Source organism: Anastrepha ludens, chromosome 2, assembly GCF_028408465.1.
Source record: "Anastrepha ludens isolate Willacy chromosome 2, idAnaLude1.1, whole genome shotgun sequence".
Taxonomy (NCBI): Eukaryota; Metazoa; Arthropoda; class Insecta; order Diptera; family Tephritidae; genus Anastrepha; species Anastrepha ludens.
In genome coordinates, this window is record NC_071498.1 from 133,113,101 (window position 1) to 133,131,485 (window position 18,385).

General features: G+C 38.7%; 1 protein-coding gene across 1 annotated transcript in view; it reads right to left on the reverse strand.

The window, feature by feature from the left end:
- LOC128854986 (lachesin) overlaps positions 1-18,385 on the reverse strand; it is a 249,911-nt gene that overhangs the window by 91,105 nt on the left and 140,421 nt on the right. Inside the window, exon 7 of the mRNA XM_054089525.1 lies at positions 6,796-7,025. Within this exon, the coding sequence (XP_053945500.1) occupies positions 6,796-7,025 (230 nt within the window). The remainder of the gene's footprint in view (positions 1-6,795; positions 7,026-18,385) is intronic.

The following is an 18,385-nucleotide window of genomic DNA, read 5'->3' on the forward strand; positions in this document are numbered from 1 at the left end:
TTGTCTACTTTGAACTCTTAGCACACAACCGAACGTTCAATTCTGATGTCTACATTAAACAACTAACGAAATTAAACAATGCAGTTGAAGAAAAGCGACCCGAATTGACAAATCGAAAAAGTATTGTATTCCATCATGGCAATGCAAGGCCACACTCATCTTTGGTCGATCGGCAAAATTTATTGGAGCTTGGCTGGGATGTTTTGCCACATCTACCATTTTTTTCTGACCTTGCACCATCTGATTACTTTTTGTTTCGATTTTTACAAAACTCCTTGAATGGTAAAAATTTCAATAATGATGATGATGCCAAATCGTACCTAGCTCAGTTTTTTGCTAATAAAAATCAGCAGTTTAATGAACGTGGGATTATGATGTGCCTGAAAGATGACAAAAGGTCACAGATCAAAATGGGCAATACATTACTGAATAAAGTTATTTGGTTCTATGAAAAATTGTATTTGATTTTCCAAAAAAAATTCCTTCATTATTTTCACTCATTTTTGAACAGCTATAACTTTTTTTCAACTTCTCCGAATTTCATTTTTTTTTGGTTAAATGAAGTTTAAAATGCCACCTTTCTAACACCATATTACATGACACAATGTGATTGGTAACACTGGAGATAGATGACTCCAAGACATCTATTAACAAAATACGAAAAGACTTTTTCGACTACCAATATATATTTTTAAAAAGTCAGAGAGAGATAATTTTGTCGATTTCAATCAAATTGCACACAAAGTGTTCCGATTCACTTATTTCTTTGAGGTTTTAATAAATTCCTATTCTCTCAACCTCACCTTATCATTTGAATTTATTTACGCGTTTTCCTTAAATTCATTATTTAACTACGTACGTAGGGCGCACAATACTGACAACAAAAAACGCAATGCTGTCAGCGACTTTATTCTTTCTTTAAGTCAATGCACTTTTATGATCTCCACAACACAGATATTTTCCTACATGCACACACAAGGAAAAATTCGAAGTTCTCGACAAATTTAGCAAAAATGCTAGTCAGCTTCGGTGCTCACAGTTTTATTGCAGTCGTTGAATTTTGTTGCTTTTCAAAGTTAATTTTACTGCATCGTCAACTCACTTAACTGCACAGGAGGAGCTCGTGTGTGTATCTCTATGTGCTGTTGGTTTTTTCGCCGAAAGCATTTGAAACTAGATTTGCATAGCAAAGCAGTTCTTTGGCTTACGCATGCAACACACACACATACAAGCGCAGGAACGTATGTGTGTTAGTAATCTATACTGATATAAAAGTGCACTTGCATGGTCGTCGTGTCTGTATATTGAAAATATTATGAAAAAATAATGCAGGCTATGTAACCAAATATAATAAGACGATTTAAAAAACTTGGTCTGACTGCCTGCTATTCTTTTTATCTTTGCTTAATCTCCAGCACCGAATTTAATATGACTTTCATTATGGCCATGAAAATATTACTTTCCGGGTGGTGCTGGCATCGAAATATTTCCATAAATTTTATTTCTGGCTCACATTGGTTCAAACTAAACTTTGATAAGTAAAAATAAATGCGCTTCTAAAGAACAGAGTAGCCACCCAATTGGCATTTGCATCCAAAACTTTCGAAATAATACATTTTCCGTGCCTTATAATTCCAATTCCGAATTTCTAATTTATTTTATCTACACAAAAAAAATATGTACAGCTGTGAACTTGAAAATAGCAGTACCCTTAAAAATTATTTTGATGTCAATTATTTTTCTCCTATAAATCATACATAAGAAAATGTCCATACAAAATATCAACGAAGGGTTAAGAGATGAAGAGTTTATCTGAATAAATCAGCCACCTACATAAAACCTGCGTGAGGCCTATAAGGCTATAGGCGGTCACAATGTTAGGCAATGCAAGAAGAAGATGAACGTGGTGGAAATGAGAATGCTTCGCTGGCCAGCAGAAATCTGTGCGTGGACAAAGTGAAAAACATGAAGCTACGAGAAAATATAAAAATTGCACCTATTTCGTGGAAAATCCAAGAAAAGGCAGCCTAAGATGGTGCAGACACGTAATGCGTAGATACCAAGATCACATCGTCAAACTCGCCATGAACATAACTGAGTCCACTAGAACAGGAAGGAAGACCACAATAGGCCTGGTTCAATACGATACAAAGGGGCATAACCGGCACCTTGGTGATGCGATGACGCAGGACAGAGGAACTTGGTGTATGAGAGCAAGGAGGACCGTCCCGAAATAGGAACAAGGCAAAGAGAGAGAGAGAGAGAGACTCATGCAAATGTTACTTATGATTTGACTAAAGTGGATCGAGCGAAACACTGCATCACAAAACAATGAGAGCATATTCTGAAGAACAAATGAAAGATCTTACACAGAAATACCAAATATTATTTCATATTCGGCAAAAATGATTTCAAATGCAATCAAATTTGGGGAAGAGCCGGAAAAAAGAGGAGGAAAATGAAAAACTTCCCTGCGAAAGAATTGTAAGGTGGTCGAAAGAGAATCACATGAAGTCAGCCATAGAAATTTAAAAAGAAGTTAACTTAAATGTTCGTAGGATACTACGGGAAGCCGAATTAGTAGCTCGCAGCCCACGAAGGAACATGCTAACAGCAAAATCGGGTTTTCAAGGTATTTTGAATGAATGTATTGCGCTATCGAGAGCTGGTTAACGATTTTTATGTCCCGAATTGGATGCTATTGATCTGGACAATGTTTATTTTCAACCAGACGGCGCTACATGCCACATAAGCAACGAAACCATTGATGTTTTACGGAAAAAGTTTGCGGACCGTGTTATCTCTCAGAGAAGTGATCACAATTGGCCACCGGATCTTGTGATTTAACACCTTGCGACTTTTTTCTTTGGGGTCACGTGAAAGAGCAGATCTACGTCAACAGCCCAGGGTCGATTCATGACCTCAAAGATGGCGTTCGTGAGGCTATCGAGGACACAGGGCAGCCACTTTGCAATTCGGTTATGGAAAATTTCATGAAAAGGATATTGTCCTGTAAGAGTGATCGTGGTGGCCAATTGCCTGATGTTATTTTCCCCTATTAACAGCATATATTCCTCTTTATAATGAAATAAACAGCCGGCCATTTATATTAAAAAATAGTACTTTTCTTTTAATATCAAAATAACACCACTTATTCGAAAAACCCTTTATAAGGCAAAGCGTTTGGGATTCGCAAGAAAACATGGCAGTTGGACAACTGACTTGTGGCGTAATATTTTATGCACTCTCGAGTCTATAATAGTTGTGTGTGGCGGCACAGGTGCACGATAATATGTTAGACGTCCCCCTGCCACCAGCCACACGACAATCCAAAAACCATGAAACAGGGGGGCCCAAAATTAATGGTATGGCGATGTTTCTCATATTAGGGCGCAGGCTTCATAGATAAAATTGATGGCATAATAAACAGCAATATTTAAGCAAAAATAATGCTGAGTGTTATGCTGCGGTACTGCAGAAAAGAAATTCCAAAAAGAAATGGGTCTACCAGAAAAATAATGATCCTAAACACACAAATCTGAAGGCCAAATAAAATTGAGGTTATGGAATGGCCAGCTCAGTTCCCCGACTTCAATCCTATAGAAAATCTATACTATAGAAAATCTATAAGAGGACTTAAAAAGAGCTGTGCGAAATGCGCAAGCGAGTACCAATTAACAGTTTTGGGAAATTGTTAAAGATGCGTGGCTGAAGATTTCGAAGCAGTGATGTGAGCAGTTGGTGGACTACCCCAGCCGTTGCGCTGCCGCAATAAAAACATTTGGAGATTCAACTAAATATTAGTTTAAAATTTGGAGCTGGAAACTTCAACAATGCAGTTTTTCTTTTTTTTTTATAAACTCGCTCAGAATGCGTAACTTGTGTGACCACTGCTACAGGGTTGCCCATATTCGACGGACCCATCTGGCAAACCTGTATCTTTTGACAGAGACGTCAGATCGCTTAATGATATACCGCGTTGAAAGCGTCAGTCCAAGCAGATTTTTACCATGGAAATTTACATTCAACAAAAGAAGTCAATTATGAAAACTCAACGAGCATATAAAAGATTATATAATGTGAAAAGTGCGCCTTCTAAGAACACCATTAAATGTTTGTACGAAAGGTTTTCGACTGGTGATGCTCTTTCTAATCCAAAGAAACCAAACCAAAACCGACCAAGCCGATCGGATGAGAATATTGCTCTTGTACGGGCCAGTGTTTACACGTCGCCAAGGACATCCCAAAATCGCTGTTCTCAGCAGTTGGGCATTGCTCGGACTACTTTACAACGAATTATCCGCATTGATTTGCATTTATTCCCGCATAAGATTCAATTGACGCAAAGATTGTTGCCTGCGAACAAGCCTCGTTGATTGGAATGGGCCCAAAGAATCATAGAAATGGCCGAAGATGACGAATAACTTTGGAACAAAATCATCATGTCCGATGAGGCTCATTTCTTATTGAATGGGACGGTAAACAAGCAAAATTGCCCTATTTACTCCACTGAAAATCCTCACGAAATTCAAGAGGTACCCCTTTACGACGAAAAAGTCACGGTTTGGTGCGGCATTAGTGCGAAAACCATTATTGGGCCGTTTTTCTTCGAAAATGAAGATGGTCAAGCTGTTACCGTCAATCAGGAGCATTATCGCGATATGATAACCGTTTTTGTGATACCAATTATTCGTCGAAAGCGTATTGGGCAGTTCTGGATTCAACAAGACGGCGCTTCACCACACACAGCTCGCACCACAATCCACTTTTTGAAGAAATTGTTTCCTCGACGTTTGATGTCGAAAAATGGCGATTTTGACTGGTCACCGCGTTCGCCCGAAATAACGCCACCTGACTTCTTCTTGTGGGGATATTTAAAATCAAAGGTTTATATTAATTAGCCAAATACCATAAAAGAGCTCAAGAACAACACCCGTGAGGAAATAGCCGCTTTCCAGCCGAAATGTTAGCTAAAGCTATGGAAAATCCTGCAAAACGGGCACAATACGCTGTACAGGCTCAAGGCGGCCATTTGAGAGATATCATATCCAAAAAGTGATGTCAACAAATCTACTTGAACTAAATAAAATGATTATTATCGTCAACATAAAAAAAATTGTGTTTTTCATAGGTCCGTCGAATATGGTCAACCCAGTATTTCAATGTTAACCCTGAATTTCTATCTTTTGTTATACACAATTGGGTTGTGCGTTATAGAACTGATTTAAATCTGTGCTTAGTTAAAAAATAGAATAATATTTCAAAATAATAATAAAAACTTTCTAGTCTCATCATAGATTAAATATTATTTTTTTAGGTCTAGTATTTCAAATCCATATTATCGGGGTCCAGTATATAAATAAAATTCACAGTGGATTTTGTTGTCATGCTCAGTTAATTTCTAAGCGAAACTGAAAGAAATTCGTAGCTTTTTTCTGTTATAACTTAAAAATTAGACTAAGAAAAACGCTGAAAAAGTTGAAAAGTTGAAAAGTTGTGTTCATAATTTACTTAAAGGTTAAAAGTTTACGAAATGGGACGCTATACACTTGAACAAAATTGGGAAATATTGAAACCCTAAACCACCAAAGTGGTGAAGTCTTCTTCATCTTTTCTGATTTTCTCATCTGTGGCTACTCCAAAAAGCAAAATTGTCGGATTTGGGGCTCAGAAAATCCACACGTTACTGTAGAGAAGCAAATGCATCCACAACGAGTCACTGTTTGGTGCGGTTTTTGGTCTGGCGGCATCATCGGGCCATTTTTTTCGAAAATGAGCGAGGAGCCGCGGCTACAGTAAATGCTCAACGAGTTGTTTCCAAAAATTGAAGAGGATGACATGGACGACATTTGGTTTCAACAGGATGGTGCAACTTGTCACACTGCCAAAGTTACACTCGAACTTTTGGCTACCGTTTTTGAAAACCGAATAATCAGCCGAAATTCCGATATCAATTGGCCGCTTTGGAGCTGTGATTTAAGCCCGTTGGACCATTTGTTGTGGGGAGCCGTTAAGCACAAATGCTATGTGAACCATCCAGAGACGATTGATGTTTTAAAACACGAAATCGAAGTTGGCATTCATGAAATTGGAGCCCAAACAATCGAAAATGTGCTTAAAAATTGGGTTGATCGAATGGTCTATTGTAAAGCCAGGCGTGGCAGTCATTTGACCGATATTACTTTTTATTCATAAATGACAATGATCAATCTTTAAAATAAAAAAAATTTTGAAAAAATATTGATTGGTTTTTGTTATAGCCGATTCAAAAAGCAAATTTTACATGGCCCACCCTATATAAGTCGACTCCGAACAGCAAATGGTTGTTTTTTATGAGGAGCTTTTCATAGCAGAAAAACAGTCAGAGGTTTGCCATTGCCTACCGACGGGCGCCTGCTATTTGAAAAAAGCGTTTTCTACCATTCGATGTTTCGTGCCCGGGTTTCGAGCCCATGTACTTCGGCGCGGTAGTCACGCTCCCACCCACTCGGCTACGGCGGCCGTAAATATCTTTAATTTTTATAAACCACCTTTTACTTTGGATTGCACTTTGCGACTTTCTATCTTAATGACAGTTGGGATATGTAACTGAAAACTTTTATGGCAACACGTTTCCTCTTTGGAATTTTAATGAGTTTGTTAAGATTTGGATTACTTCAGTTGCATTCCCATTAGATGAATTCCCAAACTTATATTCTTCTCTAATGTGCTTTTTAAAGTACACACACACATACATATGTAAGCACATACATACACAGAATTATATTATATTTCAACTTTTTATGACCTACTTACCTGTCCTTGTACTGACTGATTGGCGGCGAGTTGAAGACGGCAACATTTGGTTTCCCGCTCAATTGCAAGGTTTTTCGTGCTTTCCCAAGTTGATTTTCAGCCACACAAGAATAATTACCAAAGTCCTGGGGATGCACCTTCCGTATAATCAGTGTATGACGTGAGCCACGATTCTCCATGATGTGACGTTCGGTGGTGTCCAGCTGCATGGTGTCTTTGAACCAAAGGACCTGCGGTGGGTGAACCAACAACATTATTGGAAGTATGTGAGGCAATATGCCAACAGGTGCGTATATAATATGTGGCATGTAGCATGTGACATGTGGCATGTGGCATGTGGCGAGGCAAGTGGGTTTTTGTGACAAACGTGTGAATTGATGCATATTTTGATTAAAATAGTGTGAAACAGAGCAAAAATTATATTTTAATGAAGGGAATTGAAGTTGGATATCGTCAGAGCACACGCGGGAAGAAGCATTCGATGGGGATCATGTCAAATGAAAGCAGCAATTAAGCGTAGACATGTGCGTGATCCGAGTGCGTATGTGAGTGAGGGTGCGAGTGCCGCCGTGTGAAGGTGTTAAGTAAATAAACACATGCGAAGAAACAATAAACACAGGTGAAGGTTTAAGCGACAGTCGTGAAAGGCAAGCAGGAAGCAGTAAGCGCCAAGCCGCAATTGGAGAGCGACGTTTGCGTTTTTTGTTTTGTTGTTTTTTGTTTTTGTTCCGCAGGAAGTGGGAGTAATCAAATTATTGCGATTTCCCCAGTGTACATAAATTCACAGAGAGTGCCCGAAAGTGAAGAGATAGCGGAAGATAAACAAAAAGCGATATGAGCCGAGCAAATGAAGAACCGGAAAATATGGGATCACCGAGCAACCGCAAACATGAAGCCAAACGGATGTCGCGTCATGAGTGTCCGCCGCCATATGAGTAGAGCCACAAAGTGGGCGTTTATCAGCAAACACACAAAGTGAGCAGCGAGCAGCGAGCAGTAAGAGTGAGCGGCGGGCGTTAAAGCATCGAGGCCGTGAGACGACAGCAGATAGGCAGCAGAAAGCACATCACGTTAAAGCGCATCACGTATGCGGCCATCATGCGAACGTCAACAGGAATGTTGGGGGTGTGAGACGCGTCGTGGTGGACGGCAGGTAGAACGCAACCGGAAGGAAGCGCATACACACACACATACACACACATACAGTTAAACCGAAAAATATGCGGATATGAGCGCACAGATTGGAGAACAGTTGACGGGCGCATGGAAGTGCGGATGGACAGGTGAACGCAGACAGACAGCCAGATAGGCGGACAGGTGGACAGACATAGACACATGCAGGAGAAGTGTATGGAGTGTATGGCGTAGTGCCAGAAGTTGTGGCGGGATTATGAAAACAGCAGGTGTGCAAAATGTGGGACAAATAATTGGACAACGCGCGGAAGCAGATGTCGGCAGGCAGGCAGGCAGACCAAAAAAAAAAATGTATGTACGCACAAAAAACCATAAATAAGTGAGAAATAAAGCAACAAAAAAAGTTATAGAAATAGGCAGGAGTCCAAAAGCAAAAACAAAAAAAAAACAAAGAATATTCATGTCAGTTGGAAAAATATGAAAATGCCGTTGTGAAGTGAGAAATAGGAAAGCAAAGCGGTGGCAGCGCATGAGTACGTGATCGTATTTGCGAGTGTATGCATGTATGTGTGATGCGTTGTGGTCCCAGTAGCGTGCGATGCAGCAGGCACGCATTCGTTGAAGACGTTACGTCAGGTGTGGGCCCGAGGGTTTAAATTCCATTAAAATTGTTGTCATTTTGGGTTGCAGGCGTGTGTGCACACACATACAGGACGGTGTGTGTGTGTGTGTGAGTGTGTGCAAACATTGTGCGCATTTTTGGCGTCACCCATCACCATTGTTGTCGTCGTTTTTGTCGTTTTAGCCATTTTTTGTTATTGTTGACATTGTTATGACGTTTATTCCATTTACGACGCGCGCGCCCAGGTATACGAACAACATCAACATCAGCGCCAAGTACCAAAAAGCACAGTCAAATGTGACACAATCACGGCGAGAAAGATCCGCATTCACAGGATGTGCCATGTGCCCGGGCAGCAGTAGCAGCCAGCAAACCGACAGCCAGCAGTCAGCAGCCAGCAGCCAGATGGGCAAAAGAGACCAGCACAGCCAGCACCAGCCGCATGGTCGGCATAAACATGTTTGTTTGTCATATTTGTGCAGTCAGTCAGTACGTCATTTTGGTATGTGTTTTTCATCAGCAGCGGCAGCGTTGAAGTTTTTCGTTATTTTTGACAAAATTATTTTATGCAAAAAATTGTTTACATTTTTGCGCATTGTTGGCATGTTGGCATTTGAAGTCGTCGAATATTGTCGTTGTCACAATTGTTGTTTAGCCGCGCACACACACATACACCCATAAACAAGCGTTGACGTTTTGATAAACGGTCGAGGCGTAATGGAAATGCGCGAATTGTGTAAATTTCAAAAATATTTTATTTTTATTTGTTTAAGTGAGTTAATTTTGTATAGTGTTTTTTGTTCCAGGCAACAGCAGTTGTTGTTGTCAGTTTGATTGATTTATATGGCGCACGTTTCATGAAAATAGAGAAAAAATACAAAACGTAGATTTTTTAGTTAATAAATATTTCCATGTAAAAAATCATTATTACAAAGTCACATATATGTAGAATATTTATTATGCTGCAGTGCGTATGTGTTTGTATTTATGAGCGTAAACATATTTTGCAAACATAAAAATATAATCGACTTTTCGGTTGTTTTTAGTAACGTAAAAGACAAAACAAAAAAAGGGTGTTCGGGGTAATTCTGCGCTAAACTTATTTAACTATTCCGCAACAATCATCCTTTAATTGCTCACAGACCATCTTCCCAGCAGAGATCTACGTTGAATATAAAGCAGCATAAACTACAGTTAAAGAAAAAACTCTACATACACAATACTATTTTCAACTTCTAGAGAACTAGTGATAATATTATATTCAACATAATTTTGATGTGAATGTTTACGACATTAATAGTTAAGAATGTTGGAAGAAAAAAAAGTTTGAAAATATTGGTAACTTATAAACTATTGGCGATAAACATAGAAATCGGTGGGAAAAAGGTCTACATACAGCTTTGGCAACTCTTAAAATACATAGGAAAATGAAGAACTTAAAGGGAAAAAACCCGTTAGTTTTCTTGATTTGCTTTATCTGTCAAACATAACAATTATTTAAATTCAGAAAGCGATTTGTTAAACGCGTTTTAACTTTAAAAATGGCAAATAGAAAAGAACTTCAGCAATCAGTTCGAAATTTGGTGGTTAATCTTCGAAAAAAAAAAACAAATCTTACGGGGAAATTGCTGAAACAGTAAAATTAAGTAAGGGGGTAGGGTCACAAAATCGAAATTTTTTTTCTTCACTCATCTTGTAGTAAATCATTTCAAGAATGTTGTGTCAAAATTTTAAGTGGATCGGAGCAGAACTCTCAAAGTTATAGCCTTTGCAGGCACTCTACCTCGAATGCGGAGCATCGATAATTTCTCAGAGTCATTTTTTCAAACGCGTTTTTCCCGAAACGACTTCTTAAAAGTCGGTGCCAACCACAACTCCGAAACTATTCAACCGATTCTTTTCAAATTTGGCACACGTTTTCTAAATCAAAAATACCTCCCCCCTACACTGTTTTTTTTTATTTTTTTTTTTTTTAAGGTTGTTTTTCACTTACAAATATGGCGAAATTTTTCGCCAAAAATGCTCGTTTTACGTTTTTTTGCCACCAAAACTAATATACAAAAATGAAAAAAAAAGTTTTTATTAATGTAGGGGGGAGCATTACGTCATACTTTAACTGAAAAATTCGACTTTTTTAGTTTCAGATGATTCTACGACGAATGCCGATTGGCACCGCAGAGCACCTCTCGAAAAACATATCTCCAAAAAAAACTCTGTCATGGGCTTATTTGTCAATATTTTATTATTAATATTTTTTAAAAACTTATTGAAAAGATGTACAATAACATGCAACTGATTTTATTAAAGTATCTTAAGCCATATTTCTGTAAAAAATTAAAAAAAAAAGTGTTTTTTTTTTTAGCGCGAAACCCTACCCCCCCCTTAAAAGTAGAACAGCACGCTAAAAGCCATTTATTTCAGCCAAGAATCGTCAACTTCGCCTAGATTTTGCTAAGGCACATTTACAGAATGGGATGGATTTTTGGAAGAAAGTTATATTTACTGATGAAAGTAAGTATAATATTTTCGGGAATGACGGCCGAAACAAGGTTTGGCGAAAACCGAATACTGCACTTGATCCCAAAAATATTGTACCTAACGTGAAACATGGTGGGGGTAGTGTTATGGTGTGGGGAGCTATGGCGGCATCTGGAGTTGGTCGATTGGTTTTTGTTGAAGGCGTCAGTATAAGACAATATTGGAACAAAATCTGAAGCCATCTGTTTAAAGCTTGGACCTGGGAAACCAATGGATTTTCCAACAAGACAACGACCCCAAGCATACTGCGCATATTGTTTGAAACTGGCTTCTTTATCATGCACCAAGACAACTCAAAACACCTCCCCAGTCACCAGCCCTTGACCCAATTGAGCATATTTGGGACATTTTGGAAAAATCTGCTCGCAAATATGATATCAGAAGTCGTGAAATACTGAAAACTTCCCTAACTCGGGCGTGGTCGGAAATTTCGCCCAGTATTACGGAGAATTCGGTGATGTCTATGCCACGTCATCTTCAGGCGGTTATTGAAGCCCAGGGTAGTCCTACAAAATATTAAAAATATGTTGTTTTCTTTTATTTATTTAAAAGAAATAAAATATTCTATTCGATTTTTAACACTGTATGTACACTTTTTTCTCATGAATTTTTATTGTTTTTGTTAATTCTGTTATTGTTATGCTTTAGAATTAGCTTTTTGTTTTGTAAATAAACTTTGTTTTTGGTCATTTAAATATAATGCAAGCGCTTTATTAATTAGAAATACAAAATAAGGGGGTATATGTCGAGTTTTTTCCTTAACTGTATAAGTCTAATGGACTCACCTCTAGTAAGCCTCACCATTTTTGTTGATAGTCAAGCAGAGATCGAGGCACTGACCTCAACGCGCACCAATTCAAGATGTGTTAAAAGACTGCAGGAGATCGCTCTCGCTCGTCCAGTAACACAACACCACACTTTTTTGGGTCCCGACAACTCTGCAGTGGGAACAAATGAAAGAGCGTGCAAGGAAAGACTCTGAGCTTAAGCTTCAGCGTTTGGTAGAGGACATAAGTATTCCTCAAAATGAACTGTGCACTGGAATTGACTTGAGCGTCATGGCTGAAACCAATAGCAGGAGATTTCTAACTGCTAACTGCGGGGTCTCCAAAGCGCTGTGTCCAAAATTGAATCTTAACAAGCCAAACTGCTTGCTTGCATTCAACAGATCAACTACCTGCGTCCTCAGAAGTGTTATAACGGGTCACTGCCCTATTGGTACTCTAACCAGAGGAATGGGTGTACCTCACAATGACTTCTGCAGTAGTTGTAGAGATGAAGAAAAAATTGAGTCGGTACAACAACGCCTCTGTGAATGTCCTGCACTTCAAAGAAGCTGTGCCAAATATCTTGGCGATTATTTCTGTGAAAACCTGGAAAATTTGCAAAACGTCTCACTGGAGGCTGTAGTTACCTGCTTAAAAAGATCTAAGTGGTTTAAGCAACTTAGTTAGGGCATGGAAATCAAATGCAGGTATCACAATGGGCTTTAGGGTCACCGATTGTCTTGTCTTAGACAAGCAACCTGGCTTACTTAACCTATTTAGCCGTCGAACTATACCAATTACCTCTTGCTGTAATTCTGTTACCGAATGCAGGCGAAGAGAGGCACATTTGCTCAGCCCAATCTAGCTCTATCTTAGGTTTATTACGGGGACTAGAATTCGCTAAGGTACTACGCTTTGTAGAGGACACAAAAGCCCAAGTAATCGAAGTGCATACCTCACTCATCTCAATCACCACCATCAACCCTGTTACAACACTAACCATGCCACATATCCTGCAAGATTTGCAACTACATTTAATCCAAAGTAGTCACATATTTGATCATTTGGACTCCCTAATACTCCTATCTTCCACTTAAAGCAATTCTACAATATAATTATATTAACATTTACTACTGCATCTGAATATTCACCCAAACACAACGATCATTTATTAGTGAATTGCATGCAAAATTAATTACTGTCAAACTGCAGCTCTCGAATTTGGTGCATATCTGTACCAGGCATTGCTGATAGGTATCCATGTGGCGAGCGAGACTTGGCATTGCTTCAAGTACTTTCTAAAGCAGCTGTCTGGAGGAGAGGTGGAATCATCTTAGCACCTGCTCCTCAGCTGCCCTGCTCTCACTGGGCTAAGATTCAGACATCTTGGCTCTCACTTTGTTGCTACACCTGTGGTTTAGATAGCACATACCTGGTGAATTTTATCAGTAGCCTGAAACCGTTAAGGGGGGAGCCTGGTTTATGAGGTCTAAAAATTGCATCTCTTTGCGATTTTTTTTAAGGAAAAAATTAATTTAGCACTGCAAAGTTTTTTCTATCTTTTAATGAAAATTTAAAAAGTATAAACAATTTTTGTACTGGTTAAAATAAGTTGAAAAAAATGTTTATCATAGAAATTAGTAGAGCGCTGCAACGCTGGAGTTTCCAACTGGCGTACAAGATACAGCTCGTAATTATTATCTAAAGCAAAAAATTCAAATGGATTTCTAATTATCATGATTTTTTATTCTAGATGAACTAAGAAAACTGAGAGAAATTCCAAAATTTCAACTTTTTGAAGAAAAAAATGCCTTTCTATAAAAAAAATTCATTTCAACTTCGTATAAAAATCTTGAAATTTTTTTTTAATCTATTTTGTTAGTTCAAATAGAAGAGAATTTAATACTGAAGGGAACAAGCTATGATTCATTTCAAAAGGTTCATTCGTTTTTTTTCATTCATGTACGCCAATTCAAAGAAATCATAAAAATGAAAAGTCGAGAAAAGAAGATAAAGTTTGTACTATAGCTGTCCGGTCACAGCGTAACTACCTAACGCTCGCCTACCTTTGGCTTTGTATCTACGGAAATATTGAGAATTAGGCTCTGTAACTTTGTGTGAATATTCTGAAATATATTAGGAATCACTTAGAACGAAAAACCGCCCCCCCCCCCCCCCCCCCCCTTAACGCAATTGCAATTAGTCACGGTTTGGTTGCCATTCTCCTCTAATTCAAACTCCCTCTCTATCTCTCTTCATCCGCCAGTTCGCTTCGTCTGTCTCTATTTTATTTTGAATGGCATTACAATGGACGAATTTGATTCTTTATCTTAGCTCTTATACGAGCGGCCATTTACGTTGAGCTAACCTAATCTTTGCTTTAATTCGTAAAGCCTATAAGATTTATTTCATAAGGTTACCTGGAATAAATTTGCTTAAAAATAAAAAAAGAAAGGCACAGAAGTTGAAAATGTTGACTTGCGATAGCGACGGAGGCATCGTTAACTTGTTTTAGACTATCGATATATAGGCTTCTGACACTTTAACTAAGTAAAATTAAAAAAAAATAAAGACTGAAGATATGAGAAGTTCACTTCAAAACCGGCTCATCATTACATTCTGCAGCAAAAGTCTCAGAAAATGACCTACAAGTAATTTTGTAACCAACAGTAAGCAATGCGTAGAGCATCGAACCCCATGTGTCTTAGTATTGAAGTATCTTTCAATTCTAGGTAATGACATTACGCACATTAGCTGAGAACCACATCCATAGAGAACTTAAAATAACATGGCGCTTTCTTAACCCCTGAAGTTTCTTCGACTGGTTCTGTGATCCACTCATGGCAAGCAAGGCTTTCACTGCATTTCAATGTTCCCGCCTTACACTCGGTGATCTGTTTCGATGCTCATCTGTTCAAGAGAAGACTACAAGTTTGCTGCCATTGAGCACCGAAGTGAGTGGCTCTAAAATGTCTTTGGTAGCAGGTTCAACAGCTTTGCTGTTTGCGGGAAAGTCTCTACGAGTTGATACCCAAAATTAACTTAATAGCGAATTACTCAATCGCAATCGAATGGAAGGCAGACTTTTACTGACTAATTTCGGAAAAATTGTAACACTTCGTCTTTATCTTCTTAATTGGCGCGATAACCGCGGAGGAGGCCTTCCTCTTCCTCTACTACCACCAGCTGGTACCGCATCGAGTACTTTCAAAGCCGGAGCGTTTGTATCCATTCGGATGACATGACCCAGCCAACGAAGCCGCTGGAACTTTATTCGCTGCGCTATGTCTATGTCGCCGTAAAGCTAATACAGCTCATCGTTCCATCGTCTGCGATATTCGCCATTGCCAAAGTACAAAGGTCCAAAAATCATGCGCAGAATCTTTCTCTCAAGCACTCCAGGCGTCGCTTCATCGGATGTTGTCATCGTCCACGCTTCTACGCCATACGTTAGGACGCGCATGATGAGAGTCTTGTAGAGTTTTAGTTTTGTTCGTCGCGAGAGGACTTTACTGCTCAGTTGCCTACTTAGTCCAAAGTAGCAGTTGTTGGCAAGAGAGATTCTACGTTGGATTTCAAGGCTGACATTGTTATCGGTGTTAATGCTGGTTCCTAAATAAACGAAGCCTTTTACAACCTGTCAACAGGGACGTGGGTGCCGATAAGCGAGTGTGCCGACTGTTTGTTTGAAGACAGGAGGTACTTCGTTTTGTCCTCGTTCACCACCAGACCCATTCGTTTTGCCACTTTATCCAGTTTGGAGAAGGCAGAACTTACAGCGCGGTTGTTAAGGCCGATGATGTCAATATCATCGGCATACGCCAGCAATTGTACGCTCCTCTAAAAAATTGTGCTTGAGCGATAAAGTCCTGCGGCTCGTACTATGCTCTCCAACATCAGATTAAAGAAGTCAAACGACAGCGAGTCACCCTGTCTGAAACCTCGTTTGGTATCAAACGGCTCGTAGAGGTCCTTGCCAATTCTGACGGCGCTGCTGGTGTTGGGCAACGTCATCTTGCATAGCCGTATTAGTTTTGTGGGGATACCAAATTCAGACATAGCGGCATACTGATAACTCTTTTCCGTACTGTCGAACGCAGCTTTGAAGTCGACGAAAAGATGGTGTGTGTCGATTCTCCTTTCGTGGGTCTTTTCCAAGATTTGGCGTATTGTAAATATTTGGTCGATGGTAGACTTTCCAGGTCTGAAGCCACACTGATAAGGTCCAATCAGTTGGTTGACGGTGGGCTTCAGCATTTCACACAATACGCTCGCTAGAAAATTGTGGCACTACCTTGAGGAATCTGGCATCAGTCAGCGCTTAAATTCATCAGTAATCCAGAAGCCAACATTTTTGCTCAATGGCCAAACACCTGTAACCAAAACTCACATGACCGCCTAATCAAAACTTTAGTGGGTGTGGGTGGAGAAGGATCCACTTGCGCTCTGCTTGGATATACCTAAGGATTTCTGGAGACCTGTACGTGCAAGTAAATATTCGATACTATTTTTCCGAAACAAGTTGCCTTTTTAACTCTACTAGACTAGAAATTTTATTAATCCGTTGTAAAATGAAAATAAAAAAACCTTATAAATTACCCTGTTAGAATACCTTTGAAAAAGCTTAAAAATCTTAAAAATAATTATTTCAGGAAGTTTTAATCTACGAAGAATCATTTGTATTTGCTTAAATATAAGCAAACGTTAAAGGATTACAAAGATTTAAATAAATCTCTCTATAATAGCTATATTAACAATATGGAGTTAAATATTAGAGCAAATCCCAAAATCTTCTAGAAAAACATAAAATCTAGAAGGAGTAGTGCCAATGTTCTCACTAGTATGTTTTTCGATAATAGTCAAGTGTGAAGCCTTAGTGAAGCGGCAAACTTATTTGCTGAGTTTTTCAAATCCAATTTTGTTGACGAAGAACTTGATCCTCCGTCTGACTTTTCTTCTGACTTAGTTTATGCCCCGAGCTTTGGAAGTCTTTGCCTCTCTCCTGAGGATATTAGTAAAGCTTTAATTAAATTAAAATCATCCTCTAAAACTGATGCTGATGGACTTTCAGCAGTTTTGATAAAAAATTGTCCGGCTTTGGTCTATGCCCTGCAAATTATTTTCAACAACTCTTTATCGTCGGGGTGCTTCATTGACGCATGGAAGCTCTCTTTAATTACGCAGTTCTTTAAGAGTGGCAATAAAAATGACGTTATAAATTATAGGCCTATTTCAAAGCTGTCAACTATTTCCAACATTTTTGAGCACGCGGTCTATGCAAAGCTGAGCTTTGCGGTTAAATCTTTAATTTGCCCTAATCAGCATGTGTTTATTGCTAACAGATCTACAGTATCTAATCTGGCTGTTTTTAGTGAATACTGCGTTGATTCTTTCTCGGCTGGCTTCCAGGTCCATTGTATTTACACTGACTTTTCGAAAGCCTTCGATAAAGTTTCTCATAGAATCCTAGTTAAAAAATTAGCTTGTTTTGGCTTCCATTCTGCATTTCTGCAATGGGTGAACTCTTATTTGAGCAGTAGACGTTGTGTTGTAACAATTGATGGTATTTCATCTACCCCCTTTGCTGCCACCTCTGGTGTTCCGCAAGGAAATATCTTGGGACCGCTTTTATTTGTGTTCTTTATTAATGACATCAAAAGTTGTTTCTCATTTGCTAAATTTTTGCTTTATGCTGATGACTTCAAGATCTTCTCAGCGATCAAGACTCAAGAGGATGCCATTAAACTTCAAGCCGATATGAATAGGCTTTACTTGTGGTGCCAGCATTCACGACTTTCGCTGAACTTATCTAAGTGCTTGAAAATATCTTTTTCGAAAACATCTAACATTTTGTGCACTAAGTAAAGTATTATATCTCGACATGTGCCCTGCAGTGTGTTAGCGAGTTTAATGACCTTAGCGTTATCTTTGATAACAAATTCTCTTTTAATAACCATATAAATTATATTACTTAAAAATCTTTTTCGATGTTGGCTTCGTCAGACGGAGCGCCACTAAATTCCCTGATCCCTACACTATTAAGTTACTCTATACATCTTTTGCTAGATTTCATTTAGAATGTGCTGTTTTTATTTGGAGACCTTGTCGTCAGCAGGCTGTCAATAGAATCGAACGTGTACAAAAAGTATTTCTCAAATATGCCTTTCGGTCTCTGAATTTTATTGATCCCATGGCGTCATATTCTGCTCGTTTCATGCTTTTAAGTCTAAAGTCCTTAGAAACTCGTTACGTGTGTCTGTCTTTTATTCATAATATTATTACTATAATAATTGATTGTCCCTACTTGTTGGATTCAATTTAATGTTCCTCAGCGATCTCTTAGGAACTTCAACCCTTTTTATGGGGAAACTTTAAAACTATAAGTACGCCAGTAATGCTCCCATTACTCGTGTTTTGGGGGAATTAAACTCCGTTCATAAAGATGTTGTTCTCGATTTTTCGCTTTCAAGAGTAGCATTTTTAAATCTCCTGAATTCTATATTATAGTTGTTTTTAAATATTTTTAATA